This window comes from Eleginops maclovinus, chromosome 18, assembly GCF_036324505.1.
Source record: "Eleginops maclovinus isolate JMC-PN-2008 ecotype Puerto Natales chromosome 18, JC_Emac_rtc_rv5, whole genome shotgun sequence".
Lineage (NCBI taxonomy): Eukaryota > Metazoa > Chordata > Actinopteri > Perciformes > Eleginopidae > Eleginops > Eleginops maclovinus.
In genome coordinates, this window is record NC_086366.1 from 24,211,565 (window position 1) to 24,234,226 (window position 22,662).

The 22,662-nt window shown below is 40.0% G+C and overlaps 1 protein-coding gene across 4 annotated transcripts in view; it reads right to left on the reverse strand.

Moving 5' to 3' along the window:
* The window catches only part of LOC134879964 (RNA-binding protein Musashi homolog 2-like), a 141,699-nt gene that overhangs the window by 12,347 nt on the left and 106,690 nt on the right, over positions 1-22,662 (reverse strand). For 2 of the 4 annotated variants that reach the window (XM_063906580.1, XM_063906581.1), the window contains exons 9-11: positions 20,307-20,421; positions 19,747-19,821; positions 7,665-7,727 (exon numbers count right to left, since the gene is read on the reverse strand). In XM_063906580.1, the coding sequence (XP_063762650.1) occupies positions 7,665-7,727; positions 19,747-19,821; positions 20,307-20,421 (253 nt within the window). Of the gene's footprint in view, positions 1-7,604; positions 7,728-19,746; positions 19,822-20,306; positions 20,422-22,662 lie in introns of all 4 variants that reach the window. The other 2 variants (XM_063906577.1, XM_063906579.1) reach the window with 1 other exon arrangement.

Genomic DNA, 22,662 nt, shown 5'->3' on the forward strand with positions numbered 1-22,662 from the left:
TAGAGCAACTAACCGGTTAGGTTGGTGGATGTAGATCACTAGAAACAGTTAAAACACATTTTTGCCTCTTTGAGCCAAGCCCTAAAGAAGTGAACTGGCTATTTCAAGCACAGTTTTGTAATGACTAAATGGTGGTTCTACAACTTCTGTGTCAAGTTACATTGGGAAAGCGAAGTGGGTTAATCAGCGTGTCATTTCTTTGAGTTAGCTCAACTACCAAGTACAAACCCTTTTTTAAATCATTAGGTTCTTAAAGTTGAAAGTGCTACAACCTGAATGCATGTTATTGTCCTCTCATTTGACTGAACCAAGACCAGACATAACGGAGCAGATAAAAGGCGGGACTTAAAGCTGGGAGGCGGGGCTTCAGGAACATTTGCAGTCTTCTTATTTCCTCTACTGTGAGTGTTTGTATGTGTTTACACTTGGCAGATGTTGATTTTCCGTTAAATGGAAGGAGATTCACCTTATTACTTCACATTTTATTTTATTAGTTTTGTGTTGTTTTATATTCCCTGTGATCTGATTTACTCTTGGTTCTTTCTGCAGAAAACACATTTCCACTGCATCATTCCTCACACTTTATCTCTGACACATGATCTGCAGCGCTGCCAACTTTTCAATGTAGGTTAGATTGAGATATTGAATTTAGATTTTTTTTATCCTAGTCAATGTCATCCTGACTATTTTACATGTTCTACCTTTTAATGTACAGTATTTTAAAGGGACTGTTGTTTCATAAAATAATTTCAAAATTGACCAGGGGGCCATAATCAGTGTCCTTCTGAAGCAGACTCTGTTGAACGTTGATCACTAACTTTTTTTTATGAGGAAATTGTATAACTTTTATATAACATATTATGTAATTTCCCCCAAATTAACCTTTCATATTTCTCAAAAAACACTGCAGTTAAATGTCCAGCAATTTGATATGGTTTTTAATCAGGTCATTATTATCAAAATCTAATTCCAGGAAACCTTTGACAATTTTTTTAAATTCAATTTGAGGACAACTTCAACATGGCAAGATATTATTTGAGTTGACTTTCCCTGCATATAAAAGGTACTACTTTTGCCAGTTGCCCTTTCCAAGAAGTCCTCACATCTTTCTCAGCCTTTCTTCTCTATCTTAATGCATACTTATAAAGTATAAAAAAGCCCAAAAATAAATCTTTAAGAACAATAACTGTAAATGGTAAGAGCAAAGGACATTTTGAGCAGAAATCCCCTTCACTTCTCAGCAGAACTATAATGGAACCACATCACATAAAGACTGTTAACTTGTTGGTTTTATTTGGTTTATAAAATATTAACTTCATAATTTCAAATTGCCTTTCCCGCCAATTAAGGCATAGTCAAAACGTGGCAGTTGGCACAAATAAGAAAACTTTTAAAATTCTAAATAAAATGATTCAATCAGTACATTTGTACATTTTTCAGACAAACATTTCCTCACTCAAAGCTTTAATCCACTTTGATGTACGGGCTAATGTCCTTGACATTCACACAGATTTTGGATATCCCCAGATGGAGACGCGCATCCTGTTCAGTTATCTTTCAGCTCTTTAATTAGATCTGTAACAGAATCAACAAATGGAGACCTGTCCTGAGGTCCCGGGCCTCTGTCTGCTCTCTTAATTAACTGTGGCTAATACAAAAAGGAAAACCAAACAAGCACCATCAGATCCAGACCCGAATGTTTAGATGTTGCTTTAAATAAAAAACAAAGGGAATGTCAATTACTAAAACTGACCATGAGAAACAAACCACTACCCAGTTAAAATACAACAGAAATACCTGCCAAATAGGCTATTTTTAGACGAATACCAACTAGCACCTGCAAACATCAAAAGAGATAAAAGGCCTCTATAATATCAGTCCATGTAAATGTAATGCTTTCATGTTGATAGAACAGGACGATGAAAGATGGACAATTTCAGCTCTATAGATAAAAGTGCATTACCTGAAATCAGAGATGGGGGACTCGAGTCTAGTGACTTGACTCGAGTCAGACTTAAGTCGCCAGATTGAGGACTTGTGACTTGCTTGATCAACAGTGAGAAAAGACTTGACTTGACTTGGACTTGCTACTCATGACTTGAGACTTGACTTAGACTAGCATGCAATGACTCGACAAGTCATTGCTGTCTTGGTTAATTGGTGAATAATAATAATAAAAAATATTTTCGATTGGATGTTTCCTGTTGTGGGCGAACCTGGCAACCAGTAATCTCTACTAGGTGATGCGCCTGCCATCTACAGTAGAGCGTTTGCGGTTTGGAAGATGGAAGGTGCTACCAGTTCTGCTGCTACTGCAGCCAGTGTTCCCAAAATCATAAAATTTGGATTTAAAGACTATTCATCTCAACTAAAGAAACGATTCGCCGTGTGCAAGGTGTGCAGCGCAAAAATATCCGACACATCCAGCACCACGTCAAATTTCATCCGCCATTTCTGACTACACAAAGAAAAGTAAGTAATGTCTCTAGCTAATTTCACATTATTTTTACGTTAGCTGGCAGCTAACATCCCATCTCCATCAGTCAAACGTGACAAGAGCTTACTGTTTGCATCACATTAACTTTTAATCATGTTGACTTAGTTTCACATTGATCCCGCCTATCAAATAACAGACAATCTGACTGAAATACGGCAGCCTATCTGAAATTGCCAGATTGATTCACTTGGCAGATCAGGTCTAGCTAGCGCTAGTTGCTAGTTCAAAGTCTACCACACAAATGTAGCTGTTAGCTTGTTAGCGCTAGCTGCTTTATTTTTGTTAAATCATATATAAAGTATAACAGCCAAACAACATGCACAAACCCTATTACTGTAAATGTATGTATAAGTATATGATATATGAGAGATGTATGACATAAATGAGAAATGGGCCACTTTCAAGAGTAAATCGTAACAACAAATAACATAGAAGTGTCTCCCATTTCATTTCCGTATGGTATTTATTAATGGAATATTATACAATGAAAACATGAGCTAAAATAGGGTGACCAGATTTGAGGTGGCGAAAAAGAGGACACTTGCGATTGTTGGGGGGTGGGGGGAAGCGCCAGTCAATTTAAGTACACGCTTAATGGTCCCAACAGTGAAAACCGGACGTTTTCATGAATTTATAAAACCCCCCGGACGCTCCGGACAGGACGTAAAAAGAGGACATGTCCGGGCAAAAGAGGACGTCTGGTCACCCTAGCTAAAACTAGTTTTTTTGCACTTCTCCCCTCTGTCTAGATTTGAAGAGTACATCACTACTAAGGACACATTTGACACCACTCAGCCAATGATATCGCAGTTTATTACTTCAAGAACTCCAAGCAATACCTAGGCTACAGCTTTAATCATCCACAGCAGAGTGAGAGAGTGAGGCCTTTTTGAAGGAGTAGTGGACATAGAAGTTGTATTTGTTCAAGTTCATTCCTTCTTGCACTTCTTTGTCTTCTGTCTTTTGCAACACATTAAAAAAAAGGACTGTCTTTTGCAACAAATTAAAAAAAAGGACTGTCTTTTGCAACACATTAAAAAAAAGGACTGTCTTTTGCAACATATTGAAAAAATGGTTGTAAATAAAAGGAAGTGGTTTGCTGCTGTTCCCAAGATAAACTACTGTGTTGAGTACTCTGTCTGGTAATTATTGTTTGGTACACCAGGCCCTGTAGTCGTTCCTAGTCATTCTGATCCTGCTGGTCCTAGTGAGTATTTATAATTATTCTTTAGCCTTATATCCCCTTCCTCTATTTGTTAGCCCTTTTGTGCAAATGAGGGCTACATAAAACTTAGGCTGCAGTCTCTTAAGGTTTTAAGACGGTTGTCTTCCAGCTTATTATATTTCTATGACTTGACTTGTGACTTGCTTGACCTAAGCTATGACTTGACTTGACTTGACTCGACTCTCACAAAAATGACTTGGGACTTGCTTGAGACTTGAAGGTTAAGACTTGAGACTTGCTTGAGACTTGCATATGTGTGACTTACTCCCATCTCTGCCTGAAATACTAAATGAATAGTGCAATACAACATCCGTGTTAGCTGTTCAATATTAATATTTGGAGAGATACCTCTAAATCAGTGATTCTCAACTGGTGGGTCATCACGGGCCCAATTTTGAGTGGGTCGCAGATATGAAGTGGAAAAAAAAAAGTTGAAAAAAAAAAAAAATCTCAGAAAAAAGTCCAACTTTTATTTTGAAGGCTGGAATTTCTAATGCAGCGCATGCAGTAGCGGTTTGACTGGAAAGTTCTGAGAACATAAACGGTTTTGAAAACTGCTGTCACGCAGTGATTATCTTGTCAATAAAACATCTTTGCTGATGCTTCACGAGTCTTCTGGCCTATCAGGGTGTTGCTGCAAGTCCCCACGGAAGACAACTTTATACATCAGTGTTATTTACCGTTTTTAAAAATTGTATAATAACGAAAATTGTGTATGCTGTCTCTCATTTTGACCCCCGGAACAATGGGGGCTATCTACCCTTATCCACAATTTAAAGTAATGTACACAGCCACTCTCCTCTTCTCTCTGTGAGGAGCAGCAGCAGCTTCAGCAGTCAGAACAAAGTAACAAAAGATAAATGGCATTAAATATGATTAAATATTACCCAATATAACAGATGTATTTATTTTCTTCTCAGAATGTACCAGAATGCATAGTTTACATGTTAGTATTTCAAAAAATCTCAGGGTTTGGGTTTTCAACATGTCACATTTTTCATGTGTGGTGAGTTTATATGTGTGCCTTTTTTATTTCATAAAGTTCATTTCTGATTCTAGAAGGTAGTTTACACTTCTTTTAAAGCATACTTTAGTTCTGTGAAGGGATATAATCTGCCTTGCATGGCATATATACATATATATATATATATACATATATTACTGCCGTGGTTCAAAACTTTGGGTCATGATTGATTGACGAAGGAAAAGTGGGTCCTGAGGCTTGACCAGATGAAAACCAATGCTCTAAATGATACCTTGTTGAGGCAAGTATCATCCTTAGCCAACTGATTCGTTAGATCAGTTGAAACCTACAAAAGATATATCTCCTGACCCTGATGAGTTCCAGGGCAATTTTTTAGGGAACATTTCCTAACAGATGGTTTGACTATCAGTTTGTTAATCCTTGATGTTCTGAAAGGAACTTTCAAACATACGTATGCTGTTTGAGGGTACACACTCTCTACATTTGAATGTTTTCCCTCACAGCTGTTGCATTTTGTGAAATACTGTTTGTTAGTTTTTTCTAAATGCTTTCATTTTCTGAATACTGTATGTTCTACCTCCATTTTGTACAAGTTTTTGGTTACAAATAGCAATTATTTAAATAGAATAGTAGTCCAGAAGCCAAAAAGAGCAGAGACTCCCCCATTTCCACCTAATCTGCTTCATGAATGTGTGCAATGGAGGAATACATTTTTAACGACTGTCTTGTCAGCTGAAAAGCACGGCACCTTTTTGTTGATGGTTGACTTTGTGGGGAGGCTGGGGTTAGTTCAGTACCCACCTTGGAAATAACAGTGTGCATAATTTACTTCCAGGGGCTAAACTTTCCGAATTCCCAATGTCTATGAGTGTGTGTGTGTGTGTGTGTGTGTGTGTGTGTGTGTGTGTGTGTGTGTGTGTGTGTGTGTGTGTGTGTGTGTGTGTGTGTGTGTGTGTTTGCCCTTTTTGTGTACACTGACCTTGCAGTATCCAACCCTCTGGTCTAGATGTCCACATGAGAACATGTCTGTGACTACCATGAGTGTATAAAGAGAACCGGGTACAGAGTTGGAGCCCCGTTCATAGGAAAGCAACTCAGTGGTACAAGAAGCCAAAATGTTCTGACTCTTAAGTACACACATATCCAGATCATCCGGGGGTCTGGTCCCATACAGCATATGCTTCATGGTTTACTTAAGCCCTGCCGCAAATCCACGCCTTCCCTGCTGGTCTTGGCTCAGTCAAATGAATGAAAGGGGAAATACATCTGGATTCGGCTTTTCTGACATTTAACAACTTTTAGGACCTCATTGTTTTGTACGGGGTAATTGAATTACCTTTAAACAAATGTATATATTTCTTTGTGTTTAGGGCCAAATGACATCACATCACTGACATGAGAGTTGCAGTTCTGCTGTTTGGCCAGTACACAAATGTGCTTCGATGCCAGGTTCACTCACGAGGAGTTTGGTGACTACTCAAATCCAGCTCATTGTTAAATTCCTCCTATCTTCCATTATCTATTAAACATCTTCAGAATCACCACTGGGATTTCATTTAATTTTTCATTACAGGCTTAATTTCCTGTGATAGTTTTAAAAAGGATGTGGCCCTTTTCTATTTCTGCCCTGCGGTGGCTTTTCTCTCAGTAAATGGTCTTCTTCAAGATGGTTCACAGAGTAATTAACATAAAGACCACTCCTTTTCAGCCCAATATGGAAGCTCATTAATAATCTAGAACAGATGGCAGTTCATTTAGTACCCTGATAAAAACATCATGAAGATCTAACCAGGTCTAAAAGAGTATGTGTTTTAAATTATGAATTTCTTATTGCCCTAAACATTTATAATACATATGCACATTTTCATGGCATTTTGCACATGTGTGTGCATATCTGCAAGTCTCAGCATGTTGTATATTCACACAGTTAAGCAAACACCACATAATACACACACTGATACACATTATACACACAACACACACCTACACTTTTTGCACTTAAACGGTCGGACAGCAGCAGAGTCCTGAGGAAGTATTATTTTGTGAAGAGGAGAGGTATTTTCACCTTCTTTTTCAATGCTCAAATGTATTTTAAAAGTGACTTCAAGGTCCCCTGTTATACTGTTTTAAACAATATATTAGAGGTCTCAGATATATACAGAACCTGTCTCTGAAGTGTTTGGCTGAAACACCAAACAGATCATTGTAGCATCCCATAACCCGTTTGTTTCAGCCCTGTTCCAAAAGTGCTGATTCTGTGTCTGTAGCTTTAAATGCTAATGAGCTGCTGCTGGCGCCTTCAACATTAAAATGATATGACATTTATAGTAATGTAATATTCTATAATTATATTTTCCTGTAAAAAGGTGAAGTATTTACTCGTAACTCCCAAATAAGATGTTTAACAAATGTAGCATTTACTTCTATTTATTACTAAGGATCATCCCATACAGACGTGTGCATTTGATTGTAAAGTTTAGTATATTTACCGGGGTTGTTTCCAAAAATCAATCAGCTCATTAACAACAGATTTAAAAAACAACAAGATATGACTTTCAATATTTTTTAATTTCATTGAGATGATGATTAGAAACCATGGTTATGAAAAGTCATGAGGGGGGGGGGGTTGCTTGCCGCTGTAATAACACCCACCACCTTAAAGAAGGAGCCTCATTCAGCTGATAACGAGACCACAGACAGAGTTCACTCCATCATGGAGTGGGAGGGTGTTGGGGTCCGTTTGGAATTGGGTCTTCAATCTACCCTCTCCTCCTACTCTACAAGCAGTAATTACAGCAGCTGTATGTGCGTGTAGGTGAGTGTTGGGGTGTGCATGAGAGGTGAGAAACTGCATGGAGAGAGCGTCAGGCCACACAGAATACCGACAGAGCCTTTACCTGCCCCTGCGTTCTGCCCGTATGCCATGTAGCCGCCGACTCTTCCAGGGGCCCCCCTACCTGAGCCACGCGCTGCCGCTACTGCTGCTGCCGCCACCGGACCGTACGCTGCTGTTGGGAAGCCTGAGAGAAAAACACAAAAGAGGTCACTCAAGATTAATTTGTTTAATCACTGTTTCCTCATGTGCACATTAAAGACTGTGGTTGTACAGAATGATCTTTAGTGGCTCCTTGGTAAATGTTTAGTCACATGTAAAAACTGCTGGGACACATTTGTTGTCAAATCTGTCAAGTTTTTTATAGATAACATTTAAGTTAGCAGGAACGTTATTTCATCCTCAGACATGTTTTAATGATGCTAAGGTTTTCAGATTTTCCTGATTCTGTTTAAAGAAACCCTCACCTGGGTAGTATTTTGTCCCATTCAAATAATTTTTGTTTCAAACATGTTGTTTACAAATGATGTTTTGTAGAAAGTACAGGATGGTGAATATGTGACTTTCTTCATCTGTTTTACTATAGAAACAAAACATAATACTTTTTGTCGGTGCTACATTCTCTCAGCTTATTACTGGCAAGCCTGCAGTCCCTGCAATCTGACATGGTCATTTGTGAGAAATGTAATGCAATATAAACTGGGAGCTGTAGGACTTGTCTCTTCACTTACCAGACACTTTAGCAAGGCAGCTACATATTCAGCGATTTATCAAGTGTAAGCTAGCTTGTGAGATAGCTGCTCCTAACCTTAGTTTAAATTTGGAGGCTGGGGTGGGAGAAGTACTCAGAACTTCTAGTTGAGTGAAAGTAGAAGTACCAGAGAGTAGGAATACTCTGTCACAGTAAAAGTCCTGCATTCAAAATGTTCCTCCAGTGAAAGTAGAAAGTACTCTCATCTAAATGTACTTAAAGTAGAGACAGTAAAAGTAGTCATTGTTTGATTGGTCCATTTCAGAATAATATCTCTGATATGTTTTATAATTATTGATCATCAAAGTGTTCTCAGAGCTGGTAAAGGTGCAGCTAGTTTGAATGGCTTTGTATACTGCAGGGTAGCTGCTGGATTTACTCCAGGTGAACTAAAGTCTGATTTAAGGGCTGATTATATTTACCATCATTAATCCAGATCTCTAACTAAAGGGATTAAATAAATGTAGTGGAGTATAAGTACACCATTCAGCTCTGAATTGTACTGGAGTAGAAGTCAAAAGTAGCAGAAAATAGAAATACTCAAGTAAAATACAAGAACTTCAATATTGTACTTGAGTAAATGTATTTAGTTACTTTAAACCACTGTTTGGAGATTAGTTATTGAATTCCTCCATTGTATATGCATTTGGTTAATGATGATGATGATGATGATAATGATGATGATGATGATGATGTTTTTTTGTTCTGTAGCAACTTATATTTGATTTGGTATAGTCAATCTACCTTTCAACTGAATACTTAAATGTGTACGTTAATGAAACAATGTCAATATAAATAATAACAGTAAGCATACTTAGAAGAGATAGAGAGATATAAACTAGGTTATATGGTTAACCGAGGATTTTGAAATTTAAATTGTATCTGCTCCATGTTTCCCCTTCTCCTCCGCAGTGGGAGGCTTGGCCTACCAGCTGAACTTTCAGACTTACTTGAACAAAGTCGGATTAGTGGATGTTAATGAATAGTCGGAGCCGGTGCCTTGCTTTGCACTCTTTGAGACTCTTGCCACCCAGGAAAAGCCTGCGTGGCATTAAATCAATTTCTTGGACCCTTTATTGCTAGAAAGATAAAGCCAATGTTAAGATTTGCAGTGGGTTCAGGGCCTTGGTACTTAGCTTGTCCTGAGGGGGTTTTGTGGGATCTGGGACTGAAGACAAAGAGAGTGAGAGCTCAAAGGACAAACAAGGGGGCTCCATAGTTTCTGAATTTTTCTGCAATGTATCGAAACATCAACAAAATCTTCCGTTTTCCCAGCTGCTCGGTTCTTCTTGAGAATATGTTATTAAAATCCTTTCTGTTTGTCTTAAGCTGCCTTCTCATGATATGTGATTTGGTCTTTGCTCACCGCTAGGTAGTGCGAAGAGCTTAGCGTTTAAAAGGTCAGAGGCAATCGAGTTGAGTTCTTCTAGAATTGAAACTATTTTAATTTTAAGTGCTACACCAGGTGACAATTTCGAGCAGTGCTTAACGGCAAGGGTAGCACTTCTTCCTGAACAGGCGGCACAGCTCTTTCTGTAGTAAAACCCTGACACAGTCAGTGCAACTTATTTTAACACAGGCCATGTGAAGACATCCTCATCAGTAAGATCTCTTCACATTCGTTGGCTAGCTGGGATGTTTTCATGGACGACACATATTAGGGTCCTCCAGACTCATCACTCATTAGTATCATCTGCACCCACCTGGGCTCATTCTTCTCTGACAAATGGAAAACAGAGCAGCTGAGAGTCTGGGATGGACAATTGTATTGTATTTAGTGGCTACTTAGAAATAGTAAATGTGTGTTCACCCGAACAGCAGCACCATCAGCTTCCTCGCCATTACCCAGGGTCAAGTGCTGTTTGAAGCAGTGGAAGCTTTGTTGGCAAGAAGTGGGCAAACATGGGCTAGAGCTCCATTGCTCTGAACATCCAGAATAAGACGAAGCTTAGAGAAAGTGAAATGCTTATGTTAAGATATGCTTTACCTTCTGAAAGAGCAGTTCGACCAAAAAAGCTTTTTTTTTTACAACAGATGGAGTTCCTCATATGAAGTGTAAATTAAAGACTGTAGTGATAACAGCTAAGATTTGTGAGCTTAAAAAAAGATATTATCCAAATATTGACATGTGGATGATTGGGTCGACATTATATGATTGCTGTGGCCTGAACATACCGTCACCTGCTATATCATTTTATTTTTTTATATATGTTACTTATTTTACAGTTTATTTTGTAAAAATCTTAATACAGTTGTTGTCTATATTTTAAATATATTTATCTAGAGGACAGCACTGTGAAGTAGTTGCAGTCCAAGATGGAAATGCAATTTCACTCTACAGTATACAATGCCAAAATCAAGATAACATTACGGATGAAACAAACATTCAGGGATAGCATTCAGATTTGTATGTACAGTAGCAGATCCAATTTGATTTCATGCAATCCTGGAATGTTTTGGTCCTCATTAAACAATGAAAAGTTCTTAATCGTTTTTTTTTTATTTTTTAAAGGGCTGTCTAAGTGTATTACTATTTGTTGTGTAAGGTGACCAAGGTCAGCACAAATTGCATTATCCTGAAGAGTTCAAATCTGCTGTATTAAAAAGCCAACGTGTACTGGTTTGACCGCAAAATTACTCTGTATACTACAGGTGTTGCTAGAGTTTGATCTTCTAAATGTAAACCATGCAATGTGGGAGTAGGTTAGGGTGTGCCAAAAAGCTCCACTCTGCTTACAAATTGCCCATTTTCCGATTAGTATTACAAAAAAAGCATTGTTCATGAGTAAATCGCCTCCAAGGATAACAAGTGGTTTCACCCACAAATATGTGTTTGTTTGTGCCAGGCCTCTGGTTTTGGAATTTTGTCAGCATCCATCCTCAACAGTGACATTGGAGACATATAATGAGTACAGACACAAAGACACAAACAGACACACACATTATTTTGGATGCCTCCAGTCTGCGCTAATGGTGCATTTCACAAAGCTATTTTTGAAGGCATTAAGGCACAGGGAGAATCCAATTGCAACAGCCATCCATGCCTCTTCTAAAATAGACAACCTATTGTTGACACATTCTCTGTGAAAAAAAAGGCTTCCTCTTTCCTGTTCCACAGCAGTGAGTGTATAAAAGCCTGCGACCTCTGTCTGTTCCACTCGAGGTGAGTGCAGCATCACACAGATTTGGTAAAGGCAGTGGGAATATGGGTTTAAATACAGCTATGGGCTGTCGACTCCAAGGGGAAAGTAAAAAACAAGAGGCGTAAAGGTCTAGGAGGTAGGGCTGCCGTATTGAGGACTCACCAGCTGTATGGGCTCGCCAGGAAATCTGTAATACATGTGAAATACTGAAATGCTACAGCAACACAGACATTTAACTTTAGACAAGCTGAGTGACTCGGAGATCATTCACAGTAAGAGGGTGCAATTTTAAGGAAAGAGATGCCAGCACTGAAATCCGACCAAGCCCCCAGGAAGTGCTCCGGACGCTGAGATAAATATTCGTAGTTGCCTGACACGGTGTACTACAACTTCTGTATCAGTCCTTGACGTCACCAGGCCCAGAAATACTTTATCCCATTGACTTTAAAATATATTTTAAACTAAATAAACTTCCCTGTATTGACACTTTTATAGCCCTTATTTAAATCATTAGGTTTTAAAAGTTGTCAAATGTGCTAAAAGCTGAATCCAGATTTATTTTCTCTCTCCATTCATTCTAGTGAGCCGAGAGTGGAAGATTGGGTGCGGGGCTTAAGGAGAAACTCAACTGTGCATGCTCCATGCTCTAGACAGCCAGGCATGATGGGTAATTTGTGACATTTTGCTCGCGAGAATCTCAGGCCCTTTTGTCTTCATGCGCTAATGAGCAGCTCTCAAAAGAATGAACGAGCCTCCAACGCTGTATCCCGTTCTTATTACACATCCATTCTAAACACCCGTCAAATCAATCACAGGAAGTGTGCAACTGCATTTTGAATTCATTGGGTAAAAATGTTTTTCTTTTCCTGTTTTCTTGCTGGAAGGAGCAGCCTTACTTTGCACCATTAAGAGAATAGTTCACCAGGAGGAGAGCGGTGTGAACCTCGCACCCCCTCTGTTTTACTCTCCACTGCTTGGAGTTCAATTCTGCTTTTTCTGCGAGTAAAGTGAGTAGAGACAAACTCAGATAAATGTAGCAATCAACGATCCAAACATCATTACCTCCGTTAAACCTCTTCCTACTCCTCCTCTGCCTCTGGACAAAGAGAACTAATTCACAGCAGATCTTTTATTATGTTTTAGATTGTTTCTATGATGACAGGCTTTAATAGCCAACTTGAAAAGCTACTGCTAAAAATACAGAAATAAATAAATGCTATGAAACCCAATATTATGTTAAACACCAATAAGGAGTCAAACCCCTGATGCTGTTTTTCCCACAACGTGCAGAGGGTGGGTTTCATTACATAGCATTGTATACAAGTTAACTTTCAACCAAACTCTAACTGAGCAGCACTGTAGCAATCGGGCTCTGGTCTTGCAATGTCTCCAGGCCATGACATTTTAAGCAGAAAAACAGACTAGTGTATTGCACAATAAATAATCATTTTGACAAAATGCCAACAGCATGGCATCAGACATAAATTGTAGGGGCAGCTTTCACCTGTTTAACAATCCCTGTATAAAACCTAGTCACAAGTATTCAGACAACTGTCCCCATGCAGGAAGCAGAGCACCGCATGGTAACAGCATGATTATCTGCTGAACCTGACAGGGGCTGTGTGTGTGTGTGTGTGTGTGTGTGTGTGTGTGTGTGTGTGTGTGTGTGTGTGTGTGTGTGTGTGTGTGTGTGTGTGTGTGTGTGTGTGGTGTGTGTGTGTGTAGCAATGTGAGGACATTTTGTCTAGACCTGATTTTAAGGTTAAGGTTTTAATCAGGTTTAGGTTAGGTTAAAAGAAAGGAGGTGTGATGGGGTGGGTCAAATTAGTTGTGTCATATTTAAAGCTCAGAGTGAGCACTCTTTTTTTAATTTAAACAATAGTCTATGAGATCGACACACTGGGAGAGAGTAGAGACGTCTGAGTGTTGCTGTATTTGTGGCTGTCAAGCTTCTGTCTTGGGAACTATTGTCAGTCGGTATTTTATGTATTTCATATAGCTGTGATAGAAGTAAAGCTTTGTGTCTTTTGTATACATTACAGCGCTGCTTAATATTTAATTTGCACTTGCCTGCTATAAATGTATGTGCAGTGATGTGTGTAACTAATTTGCATTTTATATCTCTGTATTGTTAAAGTTCTAAAAAACAACAAAGTCTAAAGAAGCTTCAGTAAAAGCAATGGATAAGATAAGCCTTATCTCTTGAAAGGAGACTTGCTGTGTCAGCATGTAAGCTAGCTGTTTAGCTGGACCTGGCACTGTAAGGGCAGTACTGTATCATGGTGGTTGTTTTTGGGAGTTTGATTAAAATTAAGTGCATTCAGTCTTTCTCAAATAAATGCCTGATGCTCTCTGCAAATAAGACATTTAAAGAATTATTACATTTAAAAATAATTGAATTATTTTAATATATTCTTCATATCTTGATGTAGGTTATATTCAGCTATAGTGATGTGTCCCTGGGGTAAGATATTGCATTACTGGGTGCCTTGTTCGTGTGCATGTGTGTGTCTTTGGTATCTTTTTTCATAACTGATTAGGCTCTAATAAAAAGTGAAACATCAATTTGAGGAACGGTTCCCAACAAGCAGGTAAGCAGAGGAGAAGAAGGAAAGAAAGACAGGATGGAGCTTTTATTAGCTCTGCAGAGCCTGTGACCTTCGTGCCACACACACACACACACACACACACACACACACACACACACACACACACACACACACCCTTCAGCTCTAATCAGCGACCAACATGTCATCCACCAAAAATGGACTGTGACAAATACAAAGAGACTTTTTTTTTAAATTGGGCAGTGGCTAAAAAGGGCTGGTGAAGAAGACCTTGCTCTTGCTTATACATCACAGGAAGTTGTCAAAAGCATGGGCGTCACTTTGTTTTTAAAAGTGGGGGGGACACTTTTTCAGTTATAAAAAACAACTAGTGTATTTCACACCCCCCACCAGAAAGCCACACCTTAAGCCCAGTGGCGGCTGGTGGAGTTTTCTCCAGGGGGGGCTATAACTCCAAAATGTATATATATTAAAAAAAAGCATGCATACATGTACTAAGGTATCAAACGAGTGTATTTACATAAACAAAAACAACATTATAGATAGATAGATAGAAGTGCAAAGAGAAACAAGTGCGATATATAGAGTATGTACAGTATATGCAGTTAAGAGTGATTATGTAAAGATAAGGGCAGTATAAAGAGGTGGGAATAATTGGCATAGTATAAACAGATGTAGTATGAACAAATATACAGATGTGCTATATTACTATACAGATGGCCAATATACATATATAATAAATATCTATCTATCTATCTCTATATCTATCTCTCTATCTATCTCTAGATATATCTCTATATCTATATATTTAAATAATATATATCATATATAAAATGGACAATACACATACTTTATGACAGAAGGCTGTGACGTCAGCCCCGCCGCCAAATCCAGCTGCATTCAGCTCGGGTGCAGGAGAGGTGCGCCCCAACATCGTCCTATCTCTTGTATTGAAGAGGAGCTACTGCGCATGTACAACTTTTAACGAGAGTCTATGGGCAAAGATTCCTGCACCCCAGGGCGGAAATACAGACAATGTCAACGAACGAAACAACTTTACTCATCATTAACTATGAAATATTTATCTTTTACATCTAAAACAATATATACATATATTTCGAAATATTTTTATTTTATTATTTCATTTTTATTTAATTTTTTTTATGTCTTATTCAAGGAAATGTGGTGAGAGGTGAGTGGTGGGGCGGCGCCCTAGCGCCCTCTATTGGCCAGCCGCCACTGCTTAAGCCGCCTGAAGATCTGTCTTTGCTCTTCAGCGTCGCAAAGTCAACACAACAGCCCGTCTACTTCTTGATGCGCACAGAGAATGGGCTGGCTTTACATTGAAATCCTGGCAACGTCCCGCCCATGTGACACGTCACAACCTATTGTCCCCCATACACAGTGGCGGGCCGTGCATTTCACACCTAGGCCTTCAGTGATGTCCTACACAGTCCTACCTGAATTATTCCACCTCTTAATACCATCATTATGACGCCATGGCTCTAGAAACTATACATTTAGACAGAAACGCAGTATAACCGGGCGTTGCATCACCTTAACATAGTCAAGTACAACAGAGTTATATTAATATTTCTGAAGCATTTATAATCAATACATCAGCATATTTACAGTTAACTTAATTAATCAGATTATCTGACAAACCGCTCCTTGACACCTGTGTCTGTCACATAACGCAGAACAAGTGCCAGCTGTGCTACATTACCCACATCTGACGTCTCGTCCACCATAACAGCGACAAAGGGTGCTTTTTTAATCTTCATTTTGATCTCTTCTCCCATCACTTCAGCAATAGCATAAATCAGGTCGTTTTGTATTTTGCCTGACGTCCCAGTAAACATGTTGTTTGTGTACAGGTGGTAATGCAAATCTGTGTTGTTCTCAGCAAGAAAAGAAAGAAGCTCCACGTAGTTTCCTCTGTTTCTGGACTCGGCGCTTTCATCGTGTCCCCTAAATGAAAGTTCCTGTTTACCCAAAACAGGACACAATCAATCAGTCTTTCAATATTTCCCTATTTTTGTTCACCCTTTCGTTGTGGAGCTCCGTTTCCCTGCGCACTTGTTCGTTGAGCTGTAGATCCACTCGGGTGTCCCCAAAGGTTTTCAAAAGCACCAGTGCTTCCAAGTGCCCAGCTGTGCTTTGGTGTCTCGTTGCTGCCTTGGTTAGACAACTCAAGTTTGCAAATTTAGTGTGGCTCCAAACACCAAATTGATCAGTTGCAAATAGCAGGCATTCCCGGCAGTACAATTTGCAGTGCCTCTCGGAGGCTGTGAGCCAGGGGTACCGCTCGTAGTTTCCCTGCTGTGCTAGGCTCGCTAGTGTTGGAGTTGGTCGTTCCCTTTTCAAGATGTGTAGCTTTACTTGAAAAGTTCGTTTTGAAAATGGCGTTGTAATTATATCTTCTACCAAATTGATCTCTTCTCCTCCTTCAGCCATTGTGGGTTGAAAAAAATAGCTTGTAGAAATCTACACAAATTAGCTCGCTCAAGTTCTAGTTCTGTTTGCTAGCTTTGCCCATAGACTGTATGGCTCTGCCTACTGCCTAGCTCTGCCTCTCAATAGTGCGTATCCAATCAGAAGATGTGCACGTGCTAACGTTAGCGTACGCCTGCTAGCTGGCCCATTGTCGCCACCTCGAAATCTGATTGGTTAACGCCACAATTTTGTTTGCGTTCACTTTAAGCTACAGCCGCCCGCACTGTTGATTCTGAAGGCCTAAGGGCAGATTTCTTTGACCCTAGCAACACATTATGGCTGAAATATGATTGGATAAAAGCTCTAACATAAAGGCCAGCCCTCCAAATCTCGTTCTGAGGCTGGAAGCAGCGCAGCCAAGACGAACGCTATAAAATGAAGAGAATAGACTATGGGGAATAATTTAATACATATTTGTGGAAAAAATATATCAAAATTTAATTTATATTCTGATGATGTTTAGGCCAGCAGAGAAGGCCTTGCTGGCCCTGACGGCCCACCACTGCCCATACATATACCCCATATATACAGTCGGCGAGCTGAATCCCCTCGAGCAGCTCATATATAATGTCTCTGTTCTAGTGGTAAACACTGAGAAAATAACTTTCAGAAATAATGCCTGATGTGGTTTGGAACATAATATGGGGTTTAATCACGGCAGCGTTTAGCTGAGTTTCTTCTCCCAGTAGAAAACTTTCACAGTGGAGAGAGAGCTGCATGACGGTCCGCTTAGATTTAAAGCGACAGTCACAGAATCAGCACTTACAGAGGGAAAATAGAGGGATATGACGCATGCTACAATGGGTGATCTGTATGGTATTTTGAGCAAAACACAGACATGTTTTGTATAGATATGGACCTATAATATATTGTTGAAATATAGCATGATAGGAGACCTTTAACATTTCTGATCAGAGTAGCCATGTTTTGGGCCATTTTAGACTCAATAGGCTGAATTCTTTCTGTCTGACATTATTTTTAGCTGAAAAGCAGGAGCAATATCTGATTTTCTATTTAAAGCTAACTAACGTCAAATGTGCCTATGTAGAAATTGCACCACTTGCGTCTCCAGAAATACAGGCACCAAGCGTGAACGGACAAAACGTTCTTGAGATTGTACATGTTCTCTTGTGCAAATAAATAGATCAAAGTGTTCTTATTTACCATTGCTGTTTTTCAGAACATTTTTCAACAAATGATACCATAAAAAAGTGTTGGGTAAATGTCCCCAGCGTAAATGACACTTAAGATTCAAATGGAACTGACATCACTGCAGCGCAGCACACTGTCACGACAAAGCCTTGGAACTGGATCGGGGAATTATTGTTGTGTTTGTCTTAATGTTTGTCTCCTAGTACATTACACATCTCACACTCCTCACACACAGGAAAAAGTAATGAAACCACCGGATATTCTTTAAAATGACATTTCTACAGCAAATATACCAAAGCAATAACAACACGGCAGCGTGAAGTGTAATCATTACTGTCTGTTACCATCAGTGCGGCGTCTCCCGCTAACATTACAAGAAATGTCCTCTAAATAGGCTATGAAAAAAGGAAGGCAATGGAATAGTTGACTTTGAATGCGCTTGAATATAAAGATTGCTGTAAAAAAACTGTGTTAAACGGAGCCAGAAAAAGCAGCTGAGATTAGAAGTGGAAAGGCAGAATGAACACTCACAGCCTTCCCATACACCAACACAAGCCACTTTCTTTGACCTCCTCTGAATTGGGTCCGCGGCGAGGATTATGGGCAGTGCTTCAGAAAGGGATGAGCTCCTCGCTCTCTCAACAGTCAATTTTTAACCTCTACGGCAAGCCAACTACTCTAAATCCTTCACCACTGCTAAGTGACAAGGAGGGGAAGAAAGAAGGCTTTAATTCACCTTTTCATGTTTGAGCACCAAGGTCGTTCTGCTATTATCAGGAAATCAAAGTGAATAAGTGAGAAGAACAGGGGGAGAATCATTTCACTAGAGGCGCCACGGGATTAAGAGCAAAGTCTGAAGAAGTTGAACTAAAGCAATCACGGTCTTTTTAAAAGGGTCCCAGACTGGATGGAATGAAAGGATGGATGTTAGTGTAATGCGCTGCCAAGTTGTAGGCTTGATGATGGCAGAGAAGAACTGTCAATGTCATTATGGAGAGACGGATACTGGAAGCATTAAGGTTGTGATTACAGCTACATGCTCGGGGTACAGCCGCTGATCCTTTGCTCAGCCTCAGGGGACAAAGCTGTGCCATCAGTAACCCATGGAGCAACCGCTGTTGATGAGCAAGGGCGGATGGAGGAGATATCACAGTTGGAGGAGGCTGGGATTTGACAAGCTGTCTTGGCCAACCCTAGTGGGCCATCAGCTGTGTGTGTGTTAGTGTGTGTGTGTGAATGGCAGCAGCTTGCTGTGTTCCCCGGTGCGCTGTGGTCTGTGGCCTTGAAGCTATAGCACAGTCCTGGGGCTGACATATTCTAATCCTGTTTCCTCTGGCTTTGTCACACCATGGGGCTCCTCCAGCCTCCTTCTCAGCTCATTTCCATCCCAACCTTTTGCTTTTTAATTAATGACATGTGGTCGAAACAAGGAGACGTAGCAGTGTGAAGATGTGACAAAAAATGCTGGCTCAAGTGAGCTCTTTGGCAAATTTGCACAAAAGTGACCTTGAGTAATAGCAGGACTGTGGCTCAGTTGTTTCCCCTTCCTCCTGAGGTCCGCAGGGTCTCAGGTTTGAAGCCAGCATGTGCTTAGTCTCTGTGGTGTTTGCACGCTCCTACTTTGTTTGGATTGACTTTGAACACATTTTTGGTACATCACTTTCATCCTACTGTTATACATTAGATTGCATAGAGCTGATGCTTTTATCCAAAGCTGCTTACAATAAGTTGTACAATAGTGACGCTACCAACTCAAAAAAGCAAGAATCCTGCAAAGCATTAGCTTTCAGAAGGCTAAACCATGCTGCATTGGCTTCAAATAAGACAAACATTTAAAAGTGCTACTGACAGAAGATTAAAGATTATTTTTAAAGTGGCAGTGGAAACAGGTGGGTTTTTAGTCTGCGATGGAAGATATCAATGGAGAGCTTGTTCGGCCATTTTTGGTGCCAGGCGATTGTGAAGAATGATGGGAAAATCAGTTCACAATGTGCTGTAAAATGTTCCAGCATTGCAAACCACTGTGCAGTGTTGAGGTGTGTCAAACTGGCCTGCCTGTTAGTGTGTGTGTGTGTGTGTGTGTGTGTGAGAACTTACCTGGGAACTGGTAGCTGTAGCTTGGGGCAAAACCAGTGTAACCTCTGCCGTATGTCGCTACAATGTTAGGATAACCTGGAGAGAAGGGAAGAGATACATTTTAGAAAAGAATCATGATAAAAAAGTACACATAAAAACGTCCATAATGGCATAATCTTTTCAGTCATTTAACCTTGTATCTTATTCTATCCCACTAAAGATCAGAGGAGAGATGCACTAAAGACAACACGTGTAGAAAGGAGACATGTGTTCCTTTGAACCTGCTGAAACAATGGCAGATTCGGACTAGGTCCTTATATGTAAGCCATTATTGCTACAGCACTAAAATATATAAATGTGTAAAATATAAAATGTGGGTAATGAATCCTTGTCCTCGCAGCTTGGACTCCATTGCAACCTAAACTGTTTGCCTGAGGAGGGGTCCCGCGGCACAATAAACTGATACTTTTAAATGTGATAGACTTATTAGCCGGTGCCATACGTTTCCACAATTGATGAAATAAATTAATTTGCGATAGATAAATACTATGCATAATTAAAAATGTAAGCATTATACTTACTAAGCATGCCCATGCCCAGCATGAAGGCATCCACAGTGTATGGTAGGCCCCTCGCCCGACCTCGTGTCCCTGGAGGAAACATCACTTCTTTAGGCTGGGCCTTTTTGCATTCTACCTGTGAGGATAACACGGAAATATGTCAAACAATAATTGACACTTTACCTGTACTGCTAAGTGTTGATAATGTTTTTAATGCTTTCAGTTTAAAGTTGACTTGCAATGCTAAACATTATAAATGATCGGCTTCATTACAAGTTGGTTTTTTAGACCCTCCAGTTGGCAAAGATCGCAGCCAGATAGACAGCAAATGTGTGATGTAAAATCAGAATGGCTGTACATTGCTGTTGGATTTCTTTAAACTCATTTATCAGATACTGTCCAAAGTAAATTAAGTGTGTTCAACCTCTACAAGAAGAAGAGGTTGAGTAAAAGTGCTTCATTAAGTACAATGGGCACTGAATAAGCTCTCCTTTGTGTAATTTCCCCTTAATTATTTCTCGTGTCATCTCCGTCTCATTAGCTCACTTCTTAATTTAGAGGAGGACCACACACTCACACTCAGACACCTTCTGCACGGTTCCCCCCGACATCACTGTTACTGTCTTTATCTGGGGGGATATCGGAAATGCTAATTTGTCCTGGATTGCGCCAAGGCCATTCGCTTAAGGTCAGAGAGCCTTTGTTTCAATGGCTTTGCCGATATCATCATTATGCCTCAATCGATACGCCTGAGACAGAAAAACACAACGTGCCCAAGGCCCCTTTACCCTTCAAAGTTCTTGTTTAACTGTGCTAGCAGGGAGGTTGCAGTTATTAACCATCAAGTGGATACAGGATGTTCTACGGGAATGGGACACTGGCGGGGGTCACGGCAGCCTGGTGTGACCACATACTGATGTGGCTCAGGCAAGTGGCATCTAGCAATCAAAGGGTCAGCGATTTTACGCCACTTGACCCAGTAGTTCCCATAGGGATGTCTAAAATATAGCAACAATTGTATGGTGCTATGGCTAAAAAGCGTCAGCTAAATGACATGTAGTGTTAAAGGAGTCCGATTGCTGATGACAATGGTTCATCATTAAAAATGTACCATTTAAAAATTGCCTCCTTATTTTCAAATCAAGGTGTATGGTATGAAGGGTTGGTCTAAACCAACAACAGGGGTTCTGCACCCTTCTACCTTCAGCGTGCGCCCTCATACCAAAATGCAGTTTTTCCCCGTAACATTTTAAAGTGATGCCAGAAAACAATATTTCAGTTGGTCCAAAACTGTATAATTACTCCAAAAATATGCAAATCCTGTCAAATAGAGCGCCAGACGGCAGAGACAGCTTTGTTATAACGGAGAATAAATAGGGGATGGATGTCCGGTGGGTCTGCCGGTGGACGAGTGGCAGGCAGCCGGCTTGCACTGAAACTGAGATTTCTGAACTACATCCTTTCTTTTACTCTCCTTTTTTCTGTAGAGGAAGTAAAGAAACCACAACTCTGGATTTATTTGTTGTTTGAGGTCCAATATATGATTCAGCAGCTTAAAGACATGAAGGAACTATTATTCCACGCTTCGCTCTGATGCATTAATCTTGCTGGAATGTGGGCGGGGCCCGGAAGTGAGGTTAACACCCTACTACTATAATTTCTCTAGAAAAACCCCTGGTATGTGTATCCAAAATAAGATATACTGTACACACAGTACACATAAATATACACACATACGCAAATGTATGCCACTGTTATTCCCCACTGAATTATATGCGCTACACATATGCTTCACGGAAATGCCTTTCCCTCACCTTGACCACACCCAAAGCAAAGGAGTGCAATTGTGCCCTAACACTGAGGTAGGGTTATTACTGATGTAGAAACGTCTCTAGTCTGTGTTTCTATTCTCTAGTCAGTTTTTTTTAACTTACAGTTTTTTTTAACTCAATTAAAGTTTCCAGATGTCTTGCAATACCAGATAGTCTCACACACCTACTACTCCCATAAGATAAAAACACCCGAGCAGCCACACACCATACTACACAAACCTATATTTTATTATTCAGTTTGGTTTGGTCCGCTTTGCTATTTTGTCATGGTCTTATTTTCTGAAAAGTTTTTTGTCTGTATATGTGAAGCTATATTTGTGAGACCCAGTGTTGAGACCTGCACGCACAGAGCAGTGTGGTCCTAGATTTAATGAGTCAGTGCGAAGATAAGCTGTTTAGAACTTGCAGTACTAAAAGTCTGCAGACAGAGAAATGCTCAGCCAGCCAACAGTTAATGTCTCCCATTGTAGGCTCTAGATTGGCAGTGCCACCCACTCCAGGCCCTGAGGGGAGATAGAGAGTGCAGCATGGGTCTGTGCCACTTG